This window comes from Ursus arctos, unplaced genomic scaffold, assembly GCF_023065955.2.
Source record: "Ursus arctos isolate Adak ecotype North America unplaced genomic scaffold, UrsArc2.0 scaffold_19, whole genome shotgun sequence".
NCBI classification, from domain to species: Eukaryota; Metazoa; Chordata; class Mammalia; order Carnivora; family Ursidae; genus Ursus; species Ursus arctos.
The window spans coordinates 14272508-14286962 of NW_026622863.1; the positions used below are offsets into that span (position 1 = coordinate 14272508).

The 14455-nt window shown below is 44.2% G+C and overlaps 2 protein-coding genes across 7 annotated transcripts in view; both read left to right on the forward strand.

The window, feature by feature from the left end:
* The window catches only part of RSPRY1 (ring finger and SPRY domain containing 1), a 43115-nt gene extending 41250 nt beyond the window's left edge, over positions 1–1865 (forward strand). For all 3 annotated transcript variants that reach the window (XM_026494829.4, XM_026494830.4, XM_044382408.3), the window contains exon 15: positions 354–1865. In XM_026494829.4, the coding sequence (XP_026350614.1) occupies positions 354–450 (97 nt within the window). In that variant the 3' untranslated portion in view covers positions 451–1865. The remainder of the gene's footprint in view (positions 1–353) is intronic.
* Positions 1866–6383: 4518 nt separating this feature from the next.
* ARL2BP (ADP ribosylation factor like GTPase 2 binding protein) lies at positions 6384–14439 on the forward strand. 4 transcript variants are annotated; one of them, XM_057314267.1, is made up of 7 exons: positions 6430–6752; positions 6977–7160; positions 7490–7551; positions 9096–9202; positions 10546–10631; positions 10851–10947; positions 13758–14439. In XM_057314267.1, the coding sequence occupies exons 2-7, from the start codon at positions 7156–7158 to the stop codon at positions 13893–13895; spliced, it is 495 nt and encodes a 164-aa protein (XP_057170250.1). In that variant the 5' UTR covers positions 6430–6752; positions 6977–7155; the 3' UTR covers positions 13896–14439. The 4 variants fall into 4 exon arrangements, with proteins under 4 accessions (XP_026350616.1, XP_057170250.1, XP_057170249.1 ...); XM_026494832.4 differs by lacking the exon at positions 13758–14439 and adding an exon at positions 11711–13147 and having other exon boundaries at positions 6436–6752; XM_026494831.4 differs by lacking the exons at positions 6977–7160; positions 13758–14439 and adding an exon at positions 11711–13147 and having other exon boundaries at positions 6384–6752.
* The last annotated feature ends 16 nt before the right edge of the window (positions 14440–14455 follow it).

Consider the following 14455-nt stretch of genomic DNA (forward strand, 5'->3'; position numbering starts at 1 on the left):
TTATACAGTGTAAGATGGACTGTTCGATATTGGAATAAATGGCTAGCTGTCTGGGAAAATATGTTGTGTCTCTACCCACATATATACACATCTGTAAGTTTTTGCTGTGTACATACAGACCTTCTAGAAGGATGTATTTGAATTTTTTACTTATTCCTCAGAAGAGGAAGATGGGGGATCAGAAATGGGAGGGAGACTCAATGTTGGTTTATATATTTAGTTCATTTTGTAACCATGTGTAATGATTACCCTTTCACTGAACAAACTTGTTAATACTTCAGATTGAGTCGGCACATTGTCGGTTTGCCCTTTGGAAGCATTAACCTAACCAGCGCTTGTATCTTTCTCCTCAGTGACCTGTGCATGGATTGTGCCTTGCAACTGGAGACCTGCCCGTTGTGTCGTAAAGAAATAGTGTCTAGAGTCAGACAGATTTCCCATATTTCATGACACACGTGAAGAGGCATCATGGACTTATTTCTACTCAATTCCAGCCAATGTTGAAGAGAAAAACAAAAAAAAAAAATTTCTAATCAGTTGTGCGCACATTGAAACTTATAGCCATGGCCAGATTTTATGCTAAAAATGGTAGTTTGTCAAAGACAAAATTCTCTTAGAATCTAACCCAACTTGCCAGCCCTGAGAAATTCCTTTTAAGGCCAAGGAAAGCTGAGTGCTAACAGCTAGGCCTGTGGTCCTTCCATGAAAAACCATAGGAGACTGTGCCCTCCCGAGTGCTGAAACCACACCGGAATTCTCCATGTTGAGTGCATTTGATTGTTTAACAGGATGTTTTGTCTCATTCTAAAGTTTTTATTTGGGGCAGAAGTCACTATGGAGAAGTAAATGACAGCATTTCTGGGTTAAGCATAACTCCCCGTTGGTCACTGCACTGCAAGACTTGAATCTATAAACTAGAACCACGCAGGTCAATGCTACAAGCAACATGGAGGGCCTGAAAGAAGGTGCACAGACTGTGGGAAAAAAACCCAATTTTTGATATTTCTGTGATTCCAAAGAACATTGTAGTTTTTTTTTAACTGCAGAAAACTGGTGGTATTTTCACATTCATGGTGTTTCTATCCAGTTTCAGTACCCGCATTTTCTGAGGAAAAAATGTTTTAACAATGCAGGAGGAATTCTTAAATTAATTGCAATGTTAGACTGGAGAAAATTTGGTATTTAAGGTATTTTTAAGGTACCATCAAATCAGGTTTTCGGTTTTTTGTTAAAAATTTTTTTTAATCAGTATTGTTTTTGGAAGTAAAATATACTTTAAAACTCTTGAACTAACAGTCTCAAAAACTCTTAGAGGACAGTCTAAGAGCGCGTATTCCTATTGTTTTAAATAAATACATGTTTTTGAATAGTAAATTCAATCATGGATTGTTGACTATGTCTTCATCAAAAGTGTTAATCCCTCTCAGGGTCTCTGGTGAAGACCTTCAAGAGTTTGGTTTTTTCTCCCAGAAAATTGGAAGGTAGAATTGTAAATTCATAGAACTTATTTTATAATGGTGTACCTCAGCAGCTGCCTTTCAATTTATGCCAAGTCCTTACTGAGTTTATACTTGAATAGTAAATATGTCTTCTGAGTTTTACAGTGTCTTAAACTCAATGCACATTTTTTTTTCTTCCTTTCCCACCCTTTCTTGTTTGTAATTCATTAAACTGTCCTATTACAGAGCTGATTTCCTTCCTGGCCGTACTTGTTGGGGTGCTGGATTTTTTTCCATGTCTTTAGTCTTCCGTGAATTCAAATATATATATAAATATATATATATATGTATGTTCTCTTCTTTAGCTTGTGGTGAATACAGTAATTTGCATTGAAGAAATAAAACATTTGTTGCCTTTTTGACTAAGACTTCACAACTTTCATTGGTGCCTACTGCTAAGGTTCCAAGACCTCATCCTCTCAGTTTTAAGGGCTACTTTCCAGGGTAGGTAAGAGTCAAGTAAAAAGAATTAAGAAGCAAGGGTAATCATTTTACTCATCCTGCAGATCTTTACTGAGCACCTAATATGTTCTGGGCATTGTGCCTACATGGTATACAAAACAGATCTGCTCATGGAGCTTACGTCTGATAGTGGAGAGAAGACAATATATTTCTGTTTATTTTAATAAATTGTTAGTGCCTTAAAAGAAAAGATTAGGATACTAAGAATGAGGGGGACTTAATTCAGATGGGTGGAAGGGGGCAGAAGAAACCTCACTGAGGAAGTAACTATTCATAAAAACTCCAAGGAAAAAGTAGGACGTGGCCAGGCACACAGACTGAGGACAAGCTTCTAGGACTACATGGTTATGGGAACACAACATTCTAGGTGAAGGCCTAACTAAGGAGGAAATCTCAATGAGCTTTGGGATCTGATAGAAGGCCCCCGTAGGTAGTAACGTGGGAACTGAGAGGGTAGAACAGTGTGCTCCCATGTTGGAGAGGTCGGGACTGCTCATGAGCATGTTGAGGATTTTGTATTTTATCCTAAGTGCAATAGAAAGCAAAAGAGTTTAACTATGGAAGTGTTTTGATAAATTTAAAAGATAGCTCTAGCATCTATATGGAGAATGGAAAAGGCCCCTGGGGGTGCAGGACAAAGGACAAGCAAAACATGGAAATAGTAAGTCGAACAGGGAGACTTTGAAGTCCAGCAGAGAGGTGAAGGTGGTCTATAAAGTCAGTGGAGCAAAGTAGAATTAATAGGTAGGTAATCTGTCACAAATCGAAGGAATGCAGGAGCCTATTAGCTTTCTAGAAATCTACCCTTGAATTTTGTTCATAAGTTGTAATCTTGGAGTTGCTTCAAAGGGAAAGACCACATAAAAGAGAAAAAAACTAGGGAATAGCAAGCAATGTGGAAAAGAAACAGATCAATATTCTGCATTGCATGTAAGCATTTTAAGAGAAATTGAAAGCAAGGCTTTTACTGATGACATACTGTACCCCAGAGAAAAACAAACAAAATTAAGTTAACAGCATTTCTCCAATAACTTATTGGGGAAATGCTCCCAAGGTTCCAGCACCCCCCCCAAAAAAAGTTTTTAATGAATTGCTATCTTTTTGGAATGATATTGACAAAGCAAGGTAAAGTTATGGTGCCATTTGCACACCAGGAAACAAGGATTCAATCACAGAAATCAAAACAATTTCATCATTTGCAGAAAATGACTTTTGCATGGATTTCAAACATCTTGAATATGTATCCAGAAAACAAACTGTCCAACTAAGATCAGCTCTTCCCAAGATTTTCCATTTTTTATTTATTCGCTTAAAACAATTGTTTTTAAGATTTTATTTATTTGATAGAGAGAACATGAACAGGTTAGGGGGCAGAGAGAGAGGGACAAGCAGACTCTGCACCGACAGGGGGCTCCATCTCATGACACTGAAATCATGACCTCAGCCAAAATCAGGGGTCGGACGCCTAACCGACTGTGCCACTCAGGTGCCCCCACTTAAAACAATTTTTAATGTGGGAACACCTGGGTGGCTCTGTAGGTTGAGTGCCCAGCTGTTGGTTTCGGCTTAGGTCGTGATCTCATTGGTTGTGGGATCAAGCCCCTTACCCAGCTCCTCACTCAGTAGGGAGTCTGCTTAAAGATTCTCTCCCTCTGCTCCTCCCACCCTCTCAAATAAATAAATCTTTTTTAAAAAATGTTTTAATGTTTACCCACAAAGGATCTAAGAAATGATTATTAATGAAAAACATTTAATATATTCAAGTAAGTTTTAATTTTTTTCTTTAAAGGCCACAATTCTGTTTTCACCCGAAAAACATCATGTTCTGATTTCTAGGAGTATTGTTTGAGAACTCAGGGATTGGAGCCATATATAAGCATGACAGTTAAACATGCCCTTGGGAGTAAGCCTGGACCCAGTTCCAGCTCCATGATGCCACTTACCACCCCTACACAAGTACTTCTAGGCCTTTGTTTCTTAATCTGGAAGATAAAGATAATAAACCCTTAAGCAGTTGTTTTTTTCTCATAGAGTTTCAAGTATTTCAAATTTCAAAAAGAGACAATGTATTTATAAATGCTTAGCATAGTAACTGGCACATGCCTGAGTAAATGGGTACCAATTATTATCTTTATGCCCATTTGTTCTTAAAGCCAGAGATGGTGGGGGTGCCTGGGTGGCTCAGCTGGTTAAGTGTCTGACTTCAGGTTAGGTCACGATCTCAGGGTCCTGGGATCCAGCCCTGCGTCAGGCTCCCCATTCAGCAGGGAGTCTGCTTCTCTCTCTCCCTCTGTCTCTACCCCTCTCCCTACTTGTGCCTGGTCTCTCTCAAAAAAATAAAATCTTTAAAAAAAGCCAGACATGGGTGAAGTGGATTAAAAATAGCCACAAATTGTTTGACATCCCTCCCATCTATAAATGAAGTTTATGTCGCCTCCCCTAAAATCTGGATGGCCCCTGTGTCTCTCTGACCAACAAAATTTGGTGGAAGTGAGACTATGCCAGTTTTCCAGTCCCTAAATGACTGGCAACTTCCACTTCCTGTCTTTTGAAATATTTGTACTTGGACCCAGCCACCATGGTGTAAGAAAACCCAAGCATCCCTGGGAAGACATACATGGAATGAAATTGAGGACCCCTTCCCTGCCAACCACCAGTCCTCTAACAAACATCCACAGCTGAGCTCCCAGCCAAGAGCCAGCAATAATTAGCCATGTGAGCGTGCATGTTGGAAGAAGCTCCTCTAGCCCCATTCCAGCTGCCCCAACTGATGCCAAGTGGAATAGAGACTAGCTGTCACTACCAAGTCCTGCCCAAATTGCAGATTAGTAAGCACAATAATTGTCGTTTTAAGCCACTAAATTTTGGGGGTGGTTTGTAAACAGCAACAGATAATCAGAACAGATGAAATCATCAAGTTTCCTACTCCACTGTGATCCCATATATGATTTAGAAGTAGAAAAAGGGTGGGCAAGTTCATTTTGTCCAGAAGAAATAAGCGGTTTACAGAGAAAAATAGGTCATGAGGAAATGCTGAATTTGCTTTGAACTGCAAAACCAGTGCTTAACTTAAATATAACTCAGTCTAGTTAATCAGCAAACCTTTGTAGATACCTGTCTTCTACTTGGTGCTAAGTACAGTACCTCTGAGAACTGATCTCATTCACCCTGGATACAACTGCGTCTTGGTAACCATTTTTAGTTCCAGATCCCACTGTCAGGTATTTTTTTTAAAACTGTGTTTGAGAGAGACAGCCAAGCAAGAGTGAGCGGAGGAGAGACAGAGGGGTAGGGGAGGGACAAGCCGATTCCCGATTCCGGCAGATGGAGGAAGAGGGGAGTGGCGCTCCATCACCACCTGAGCCGGAAACAGAGCGGATTGCCCAACCAACCGAGTGAGCCACCCACACACCCCTCACTTTTATCTATCTTATATCCATTTAAAATGACGATTCATTCAGGCTGGCCATCTGACCCTCAGATCAAATCTAAGCCAGACCTTAAATCACTCTAGACATGTACCACACATTTGGCCCAAGGGTATAATGCAACCAAAGACACAGAACGCCTAGTGGTCCAATCAAGAGAAATCAGCTCTAGGGAATCCTTTTACAAAATTTGGCGGTTTGGGAGAGGAGTTTTCCTGGAACAAAGTTATCCGATTCCCGATTACGTTGTTTCAGTGATTGTCAACTTTTTTCTTGCCTAATTAGCCAAGAAACTAACAACGCCGAATAATGTTTATGATGTGAACATTATCCTTTCGTGTGTGTGTGTGTGTGTCTATTACCTTTATGATGTAAATTACAAGACATCTACTTCTTGCAGTGGGGCTTTCCTTCCACAAAAGGGAGTAAATGTCTTGAGAATCAGCGGTCTGCATTATGTGATCCAAAAGCTAAGGGACCGGTTCTCAGGAAATCTGCAGTTTACAGTGCTCTTACAACCCACTTTAAACGATTTGATCTTCTTTTTAAGAAGATTTTGTTTTAGAGAGAGAGAGAGCACGGGGTTGGGGCAGAGGGAAATGGAGAGACTCTCAAGCTGACTGCTCGCTGAGCGCGGAGTCCCACGCAGGGCTGGGTCTCGGGATCCTGAGATCATGACCTGAGGGGAAATCAAGAGTCCCACCTCAAGGACTGAGCCACCCAGGCGCCCCCTATTTAATCTTCTTAAATCCTATAACTTATTCTCAAATGGCAAGTGAAGAAATTGAGGCTCTTCGCTTCCATTCCTTCCCCCATAAGATGGGGGCAATGTGAGATTTAACCGCCACAAAGCGAGAGTACACTCCAGTAGCCCCAAACGTCCCACCGAGGCTCAAAGGCTTCCCCCTAGCGCCTCTCTAGCCCTTTCCCTCACTTCCTCTCCCCATCTTTGCCCCACCCACTGCGTCGAGCAGCGCGCGCCTGCGACTGGCTCTTGGAAAGCGCGAGGAGGCGGAAGGGGTTTTGGTGGCCATGGTGACGGGAGGCGGGGCGCGGCGCCGAACTGTGGGTAACTGACGCCCGCACCCCGCAGCGGCAGCGGCGCGCACTGAGAGGCCTAGCCCGGTGTAGGGGCCCCACAGGCGTGTGGCCGCCGTCGGGGAACCTGAGGCCCGGGCCTCGCACGCAGGGCTGCTGCGTCGGCGGCGAGGTCTCCCAGATGCGGGTTGGGGCTCTACGAAGCAGAGCGGAGGCTGGGCCAGGGCCGCGGTTGCGGTAGGAGGCCGACGGGCCAGCTCGCCCTGCGGGTGGATGCGGCGGCGGCGATGGACGCCCTAGAGGAAGAGAGCTTCGCTCTGTCCTTGTGAGTGACGCCGCCCGGCCCTGCCGGCGCTCGCCTGGGCCTCCGCCCTGTGAAGCGGGTGTCCTGGAGGGGTGGGATGGGGGTGAGGGACCACCAAGGCTCCGCCCCAGTTCCCTCAGCCAACTGCGCGACCGCCGGGTTCACGCCGGGAGGACGGGAGTGCGGGGCGAGTGTCACGCGATGAGCAACGCCTCCATCACAATCCCCCCGCCTCCAACCCTTAGTCGTCAGCAAAACCTGGCAGCTTTGAGCTGCCGAGGCCGACCACGGGTCAGAGGACCCTCCACCACTACCTCCTTCACCACCGCTTCTGGGGACTCCTGATCCGATTGCCCCCCTGGCCAGTATCTCGCTGGCGCCAGATTCACGCTCACAAGCCGATAGGTGTGGGGTGATAGCGAAGATGCGGTGAGTAAACCCGAAGGACGAACATGCGAGGAGCCTTAAGATGTGCCCTGCGAGCCGCTGCTCCCCTTTATTTGTCCCTTTTGTCGCTCCTTGTGTCCTAACAGGTTTTCTGAAAATGGAGCCATTCAACTTCGATGTAACAAATGTATCCCAAAAAATGGGTTTTCCTGTTTGGAATTGCTATATTAGGCAATAATCATTCTTAATAGTTGAAGCTGGGTGATGGGAAGTTCATTTTGTTCTTTTTTAGGCTTGTTTGAAAATGTCCCTGATATACTTTTTTAAAGCGATTTCTTTCAGACAGCACCTAATCCAGGTATATTTTTCAGCTCTTCCGCCTCTGATGCAGAATTTGATGCTGTGGTTGGATATTTGGAGGACATTATCATGGGTAAGCTTCCTTGAGCCTCAGTCTAACTTGTGCTCTTCAGTTCTTAGACCCTTAAGATTTGGAGAGTTAATTTTGAGAGAAAACAGCAAGCTGAGTATAAATTTTAATGTAGCACAGAGTAATATTAAGTAAGCCTTACTGTGATTTTAGAGGCAAACATCCCCCATTGTTTAACAACTAAAACCATAGATTCAGGTCCTGGAACAGACTTATTCAGGTAAGGGGGCTCTAGACCTTAGGAGCCTCTTGGCAAAACTTCAGGAGCGACTGAAATACTTTATTTCAGAGAGAGGAATTCCATTTTTCAGTTTTGAGCTTTAACGTTTTTGTGACATAAAACAGCATAATATCATAGCCATAGCACACGTGTCCATGAAGAAAATAAAGTGCCATACTTCAGCTGGTTCTGTATTTTCCTGGGTTCTGAGTTCCTCTTTGTGCATTCATTTTGGTGCATACAGACCTGATAAGTATAATAAGCAGTAACAGCCAACCAAGGTTTAAGACGAATATGGGAGTGAAAAACTTTGTCTTGAGTTTTCTTCAAATTAGGCAAAAAAAGACTCCGTTATGTTGGTGGTATTTCATAGTCTGTGTTTAATAGTCTAGTCTGAAAATTACTGACCCAAGCTTTTGTATCTTCAGGTCCCAAAAAGGTTCACACCTTTTACACCTAAATACAGAGGTTTCACCAGTAAGTCCTTGTCCTGTGTGAATCTGAGGGTTTCTGGGAAATCCTCAGGCATACTTTTGAGTACTGTCTTTTTGGGCACCCTGTGTGCCATGGGAAAAGGAGCCTTTTTAAAGCTCAGGGTAATTATCCTAAGCCTAGGTCATCTGTGAAGCTTTCCTTTGACTTTCAGAAGTAATATTCTCTTGTTAAAATTCCCTATTCTCTCACATTTAGGTGTTTGCTATAAGCTAATCTCTATATGAACCCATCCAAATTCCACCTGGCAATCCTTTATGATAGGTACTCTGATCATCCTTATTTTCTAGTTGACAAAAGTGGGGCTTAGAGATACTAGGAAATGTGCCCAAGGTCACACAATTTAAGCGGCTGGAGCTAGGATCAGAGCCCATATGCTTAATCACTACACTTTCCACCACAGCTGCTGAAATCCTTTTACAAGAAGAGACCATCCCATTCCTTTTTGGAAAAGGAATGTGAAGGAGTTCCCAAGCCGCCCTATATGGGTGTGTTTAAAATGGACCAAAGGCTGGTGGTAATGGTTGCACAACAATGGGGATGTACTTAATGCCACCAAACCACACTCAAAAATGGTTAAAATGGTGAATTTTATGTGAGGTATATGTTATCACAGTTTAAAAAATATTAATATTTGTTATTAATAAAAAGACTGGATTGGGCTGTTTGAACATCAGTGTCCTGTTGAACACTTCCTTAAAACATATTTAGCTTTCCCTCTCCTGGAGACCAGCCACTGAGAAAGCAGTTGTGCTGGCATAGAATTCCTGCCTGTTAGTCAGAATGGTTTTTAGTCTCCACCGAAAAGCCATAAAATTTTCCTATTGTGGTTCAGATGACGAGTTCCAGTTATTACAGAGAAATTTCATGGACAAGTACTATCAGGAGTTTGAAGACACAGAAGAGAATAAACTCACCTACACGCCTATTTTTAACGAATACGTAAGTGGTTTTGTTTCTCTCCCCGGAGATTAGGAGTTCTTTAAAATGTGAATTTAGAACCAAAAGATGTTGACCTTTGTTAGACTTTTAGAAGCTGCCACCAATACCTGCCAGAAATTGTTCAGAATCTGGTCTAGTTCTCACCTCCCATTGCTTGGTGATTTTTGTCCAACTTCTGTTTTAAAAATGGCTTGATCATAATCCTGTTTTCAGTTATAATATATGGGTTCACCATACCTTGCATTCATATGCTTTGACCTTTGGACTTGCACATACTACAGTTGACCCTTAAACAATGTGGGGACTAGGTGTCCTGATGCCTGCACAGTCGAAAATCCCCGTATAACTTCTGACTCCTCAAAAACTTAACTACTAATATCTAATTGTTGACTGGAAGCCTTACCAATAACATAAATAGCTGGTAAACACATATTTTGTACAGGTATCCTATACTGTGTTCTTATAGTAAAAGAAGCTAGAGAAAAGAAAATGTTATTAAAATCATAAGGAAAATACAATTACAGTCCTGTATTATATTTCTCAAAAACAAAAAACAACAACAAAAAAAACCCCAACATATATGTGGAGCCACGCAGTTCAAACCCTTATCGTTCAAGAGGCAATTGTTATTTTTTTCTACTACATATCCAGTCAGGTACTGCATGACTGTTGGTAGAAGTGAAAACCAAGACCAAGATCATTAACTAGTTGGTGGGGAGACCATGACTAGAACCCAGGAGTCTCAACTCTGGACCCCTGGGTCTTTACATTGTGCTGGGGTCTCTAGTAACCTCCTGGGACGATCCCACTTGTCTGAGCAAAGGTTTGAGCTCCAGAACTTTCTTAACCTTAGAAACATGGCAGACTCGACCGTTTTCTCCACACAAGCCTCCGCTTATAAGGAACCTGTGATTACCTCCAACAATATGCTTCTTTGTACATTCTTTTTGCACAGATTACATGTACCCAAGGAAGAAGGTCCCACTTACTTCATTCCTTACTTCCTGCCATGGGGGTGGGGGGTGAGAGCCCTGTTGTCCGCTGCCTTCGCCTATGTCTGAGTGTTCGTCTCGTCACGGTGTAATCCCCCGTGCTGCCGCGCTCCCGTGTGCCAGAGCGCATGCTCACGGTGTAATGCCCCCGCGCAGCCGCGCTGCCACGTGCCAGGGCGCATGCTCACTGAGGACAGGCGCTGTATTTTGGTTCTTTGGTATCCCCGGCACTCAGGGTGGAGCCTGACACATAGAATAGGCTCTTTGGAAATGTTTTCAAAGGGCTAGAGGCCAGGCTTTCTGAAAAGCAGACTTGTTCTTCTAAAACCAAGATCCTTTCCACTGTGACAGATTTCTTTGGTAGAAAAGTATATTGAAGAACAGCTGCTGGAGCGGATTCCTGGATTTAACATGGCGGCTTTCACCACAACTTTACAGTGAGTTGAGCTTGACTCTGTATATTTACCTTTTTCCCCGTGCGTCATGCTTCACTCTGAAAAAAGACCCTCCTTTTTCTTCATTGCATGAACGTGAAGGTTGAGAGCAGTCGGTGGTCAGGTCCTGGGGTGGGAGGCCCTCAAAACCCTCTAGTGGCACCTTGAAGAGACGCAATCTGTTTCAGTCTTTCGTGAAACGGCCATCCTTTTCTTTTGCAGGCACCATAAAGATGAAGTGGCTGGTGACATATTTGACATGCTGCTCACGTTTACAGATTTTCTGGCTTTTAAAGAAATGTTTCTGGACTACAGAGCAGTAAGTCAGTCTTGCTCGCTTTGTAAGCCACATCGAACCACTGAGAAAAGTTCTAGGTAGACCTGTCAAGGACAGACCAGCTGCCAGGTTTCTCCCCACAACTGGCCAGTGTCAGTCTGGCAGCTAGCAAGGTGTCAGGAGCCTGAGCTGCTGTCCTCCGACAGGGACCCAGCACCCTTACTGAGGGACTGCATGCTCATGTTATGTCGCAACAGGTGCCACGTACCTCTTATAGACCCTAACTAATCAAAAGGACAACACCAAAAAGCAGGTCTAATTGCCTCGCCTCTCTTATAATGCAGGTTCTTTTTTTTTTTTTTTTTAAAGATTTTATTTATTTATTCGACAGAGATAGAGACAGCCAGCGAGAGAGGGAACACAAGCAGGGGAGTGGGAGAGGAAGAAGCAGGCTCATAGCAGAAGAGCCTGATGTGGGGCTCGATCCCATCACGCCGGGATCACGCCCTGAGCCGAAGGCAGACGCTTAACCGCTGTGCCACCCAGGCGCCCCTATAATGCAGGTTCTTAATAGGAAAAAATGTATTTCAGCGAAGTGAAGAGAGAGAACACTTTTTAAAGAGTGATGGGGTCAGTGCTGAACAAGAATGCAAAATAACCTCCTTACCTCTCCTGTCTGCTCCCGCGTCCCACCCTCCCAGCCCAGCACCTCCTTCCCCATGCCAGACACAGGGTCCTAGAAGGCCTTCCTTCCCCCCTCCCACCCCATTCCTTGCCTTTTAGGATTGTTTCTTTTCTCACACAGGAAAAAGAAGGCCGGGGACTGGACTTAAGCAGTGGTTTAGTGGTGACTTCATTGTGCAAATCATCTGTGCCAGCTTCCCAGAATGACCTGCGGCCCTAGGTCCCACCACCTGACAATGGGATCTTTTTGGACGTTGCCAGCCCAATTGACTGGAAGAGGCTGTGGCTAATGTGACAGAATACATGTTGGAAAGACTCTGTTCTGCAACTCCTTATTAATGTTAAGTATTGATGGGTCAGAAGACAATCATCTGACCCTCCTAAGGTCGTGAAGCACCTTCTCCTGTTCAGTAATCCTAGCGCTCCTCTCCAAGCAGACCCTTCTCAGGCCTCTACATCAGGCTCCTCCCAAGCTAGCGCAAGGCCAGCATTGCCCCAGGGCCCCTTCCCCAGCATTCATGTTGGTAGGTCAGCAGCATTGGGAAGAACCCGCCATCTCCGGCCCTCTTTGGCTCAGTAGGCTTTGCATGTCCTCCAGGCTTTTTGTGTACTCACAGCCCTCTGTATTCATCACTCTCAGACCTGCAGCCTCAATGGGCTTTTTGCCTGTGGGGGAACATGTCTCTAGGCTGTTAGTCAAGCCAGCTGCCCGCCCAGCTGAGCTTTCTGCAGCTCCTTCCATTCCAACTAGTTGGAATCAACAGAGATGTCCCCTGCCTGAAGCTACATTTGAAAATCAATTCTTTGTCTTACATTTGGCAGTCTGCATCACTGTCTTCTGCTGGTCCTGATGTGGTCTGTTTCTAGATTTCTCTTATGCATTTTTTAGAAAAATATTTTTATAGAAAAATACTCAGGCTAACCTAGTGGATATAATCTTGGAGCTTCCATGATTACCCACTTAAAGATCAAAGTATTATATGCTGTGTGCTTTTTAGCTGTTAGTGCTATGAAAGCAAAAATGCTTTCTACGTTGGCCTTCCTGGTTTACTGGGTGCCAACGAGTGTGTGCTTATGCTGGAAGTAGGCTCAAAGGTCTCCCTTTCTTACAGCATGTTAAGTGTTTGTACAGGTTTGCTAAAACCCTTTCTGTATAAATCAGTTTGTTAGGTTTCCTGTTGGGGTAGGGTCTCTGTAGTTCCTTCCTTCCTGTCAAGATCTCCCTACCAAGATGGTGTTCCACTGAACTAGCTCAGCATGAGTAGGAGAGAGCAGACAGCTTCACTGGTCACCTATATGCTTGGATTTAGCACAATGTTTCATAGAAATTACCAGAAAACACAAATGTCTCATCTCTAGAAAGAAAGAACATAGTATTTCAATTCCCAGTGTGTACCTTCTATATTTTTTGTAAGTAAAAATAAGACTCTATATTGATTTCAGTCACCTGTACTGGTTTTAAAGTATGAGCTATATAGACTGTGTTTTTCTGTACTGATGTGTGGCGCTTGTTAAATACTTTTGTACCCTGAGTAAACTTGAAGGTACATTGCAAGAACCGTGATTCTTCACAGGGTCTTCCCTTCTTTACTGCCGCCGCTGCTGTTGGGTCACTACTACTTTGGTCTTTCAAGCCAAAGTCACTCTCAGAGCCAGCTTTTTCAAATACTGCCTCTCCTGGCCTTGCTTTCCTTTCTTGCCCTTTTTTTAAATTGGACTACGCACTGTAGGTCCAGCATGTTTGAAGTACTTGATGAAGACTTGTTGGTCTGTCTGCTTGGTGCAGAGAAAGCCAATGGATGTGGACAAGTCCATAGAATCACATATGAAAAATGAATGCGAACAGAAGCAAATGGTTCTTTTCCACTCAGAGGAAAAAAGCAAGTAAGCCTGTGGTAGCTAAGTATTAGCAGAAAGGCTTTCTGATTTCTTATAAAACAAACTAGCAGGGCGCCTGGGTGGCTCAGTAGGTTAAGCATCTGCCATCGGCTCAGGTCATGATGCCGGGGTCCTGGGATCAAGCCCTACACTGGGCTCCCTGCTCAGCAAGGAGCCTGCTTCTCCCTCTCCCCCTGCTCATGCTTGTGCATGCGCACTCTCTCTGAAATAAATAAAATCTTAACAAAAAAACAAACCTACAAACTAGAAACCTGTCTCTGTCCACACAGGAACCTGCGTCCTCATGTGTCACCTCTGATGGGGCTCAGGGCTGGTGGGGAATGAGAAACATCCTGGCCAGCTTCAGAGACAGCTGCACTGTCTTACTGCTGAGGCCTCCTCACACGTGGGAAGCAATATTCACCTGAACTGCGGGGTCAAAGGATCCAGGAGGCACCGGCCTAAACCACAAGGTAGTCCGAGTGAGCATACTGACATCTGCAAGGCAATAGGCTGTTGTAGCAGGTCAGAAACCTTGAAGACTTCCTTAGGATTTTGTTTCTTCTTAAGCTTCAAAAGAAAATGGGCTGATCCGTAAGATTGAACTCTTCTCTGGTTGAGTCCTGGAGTGACTAGAAATTGATCAATTTCTGAGACACGAGAGTAAAAAGGGATGCCGTTCGTGTTTGGAACAGGCACGAACTGGGCCTGTCCCGGACTGACTGGGACATGGGTGTCTGGCTACGCCCCCAGCCCCCCCGAGCTGGAGTCGTTGCCACAACTGTGTAACTTTACAGCGGCCTGCACACTGCCATCAGCAGGAGCTCTGTCCCAGGACGCCCCGCAGATGCCTGAGATCATGGATAGCACCAAACTCTATACCGTGTTGTTCCCTATACACCCCCACCTATGATAAAAGTGTAATTCCTAAAGGCATGGTAAGAGATGAACAATAAAACAATTCTAACAATATACTGTAACGGAAGTT

Bases quoted from the DNA above. Each gene is read 5' to 3' on its own strand.
- ARL2BP (XM_057314266.1), top strand. From the start codon at position 6,715: ATGGACGCCCTAGAGGAAGAGAGCTTCGCTCTGTCCTT. The intron at 7,552-9,095 runs GTAAGCTTCCTT...ATTGTGGTTCAG, and splicing joins TTTGGAGGACATTATCATGG to ATGACGAGTTCCAGTTATTA. The intron at 10,948-13,757 runs GTAAGTCAGTCT...CTGTCCACACAG, and splicing joins TGTTTCTGGACTACAGAGCA to GAACCTGCGTCCTCATGTGT.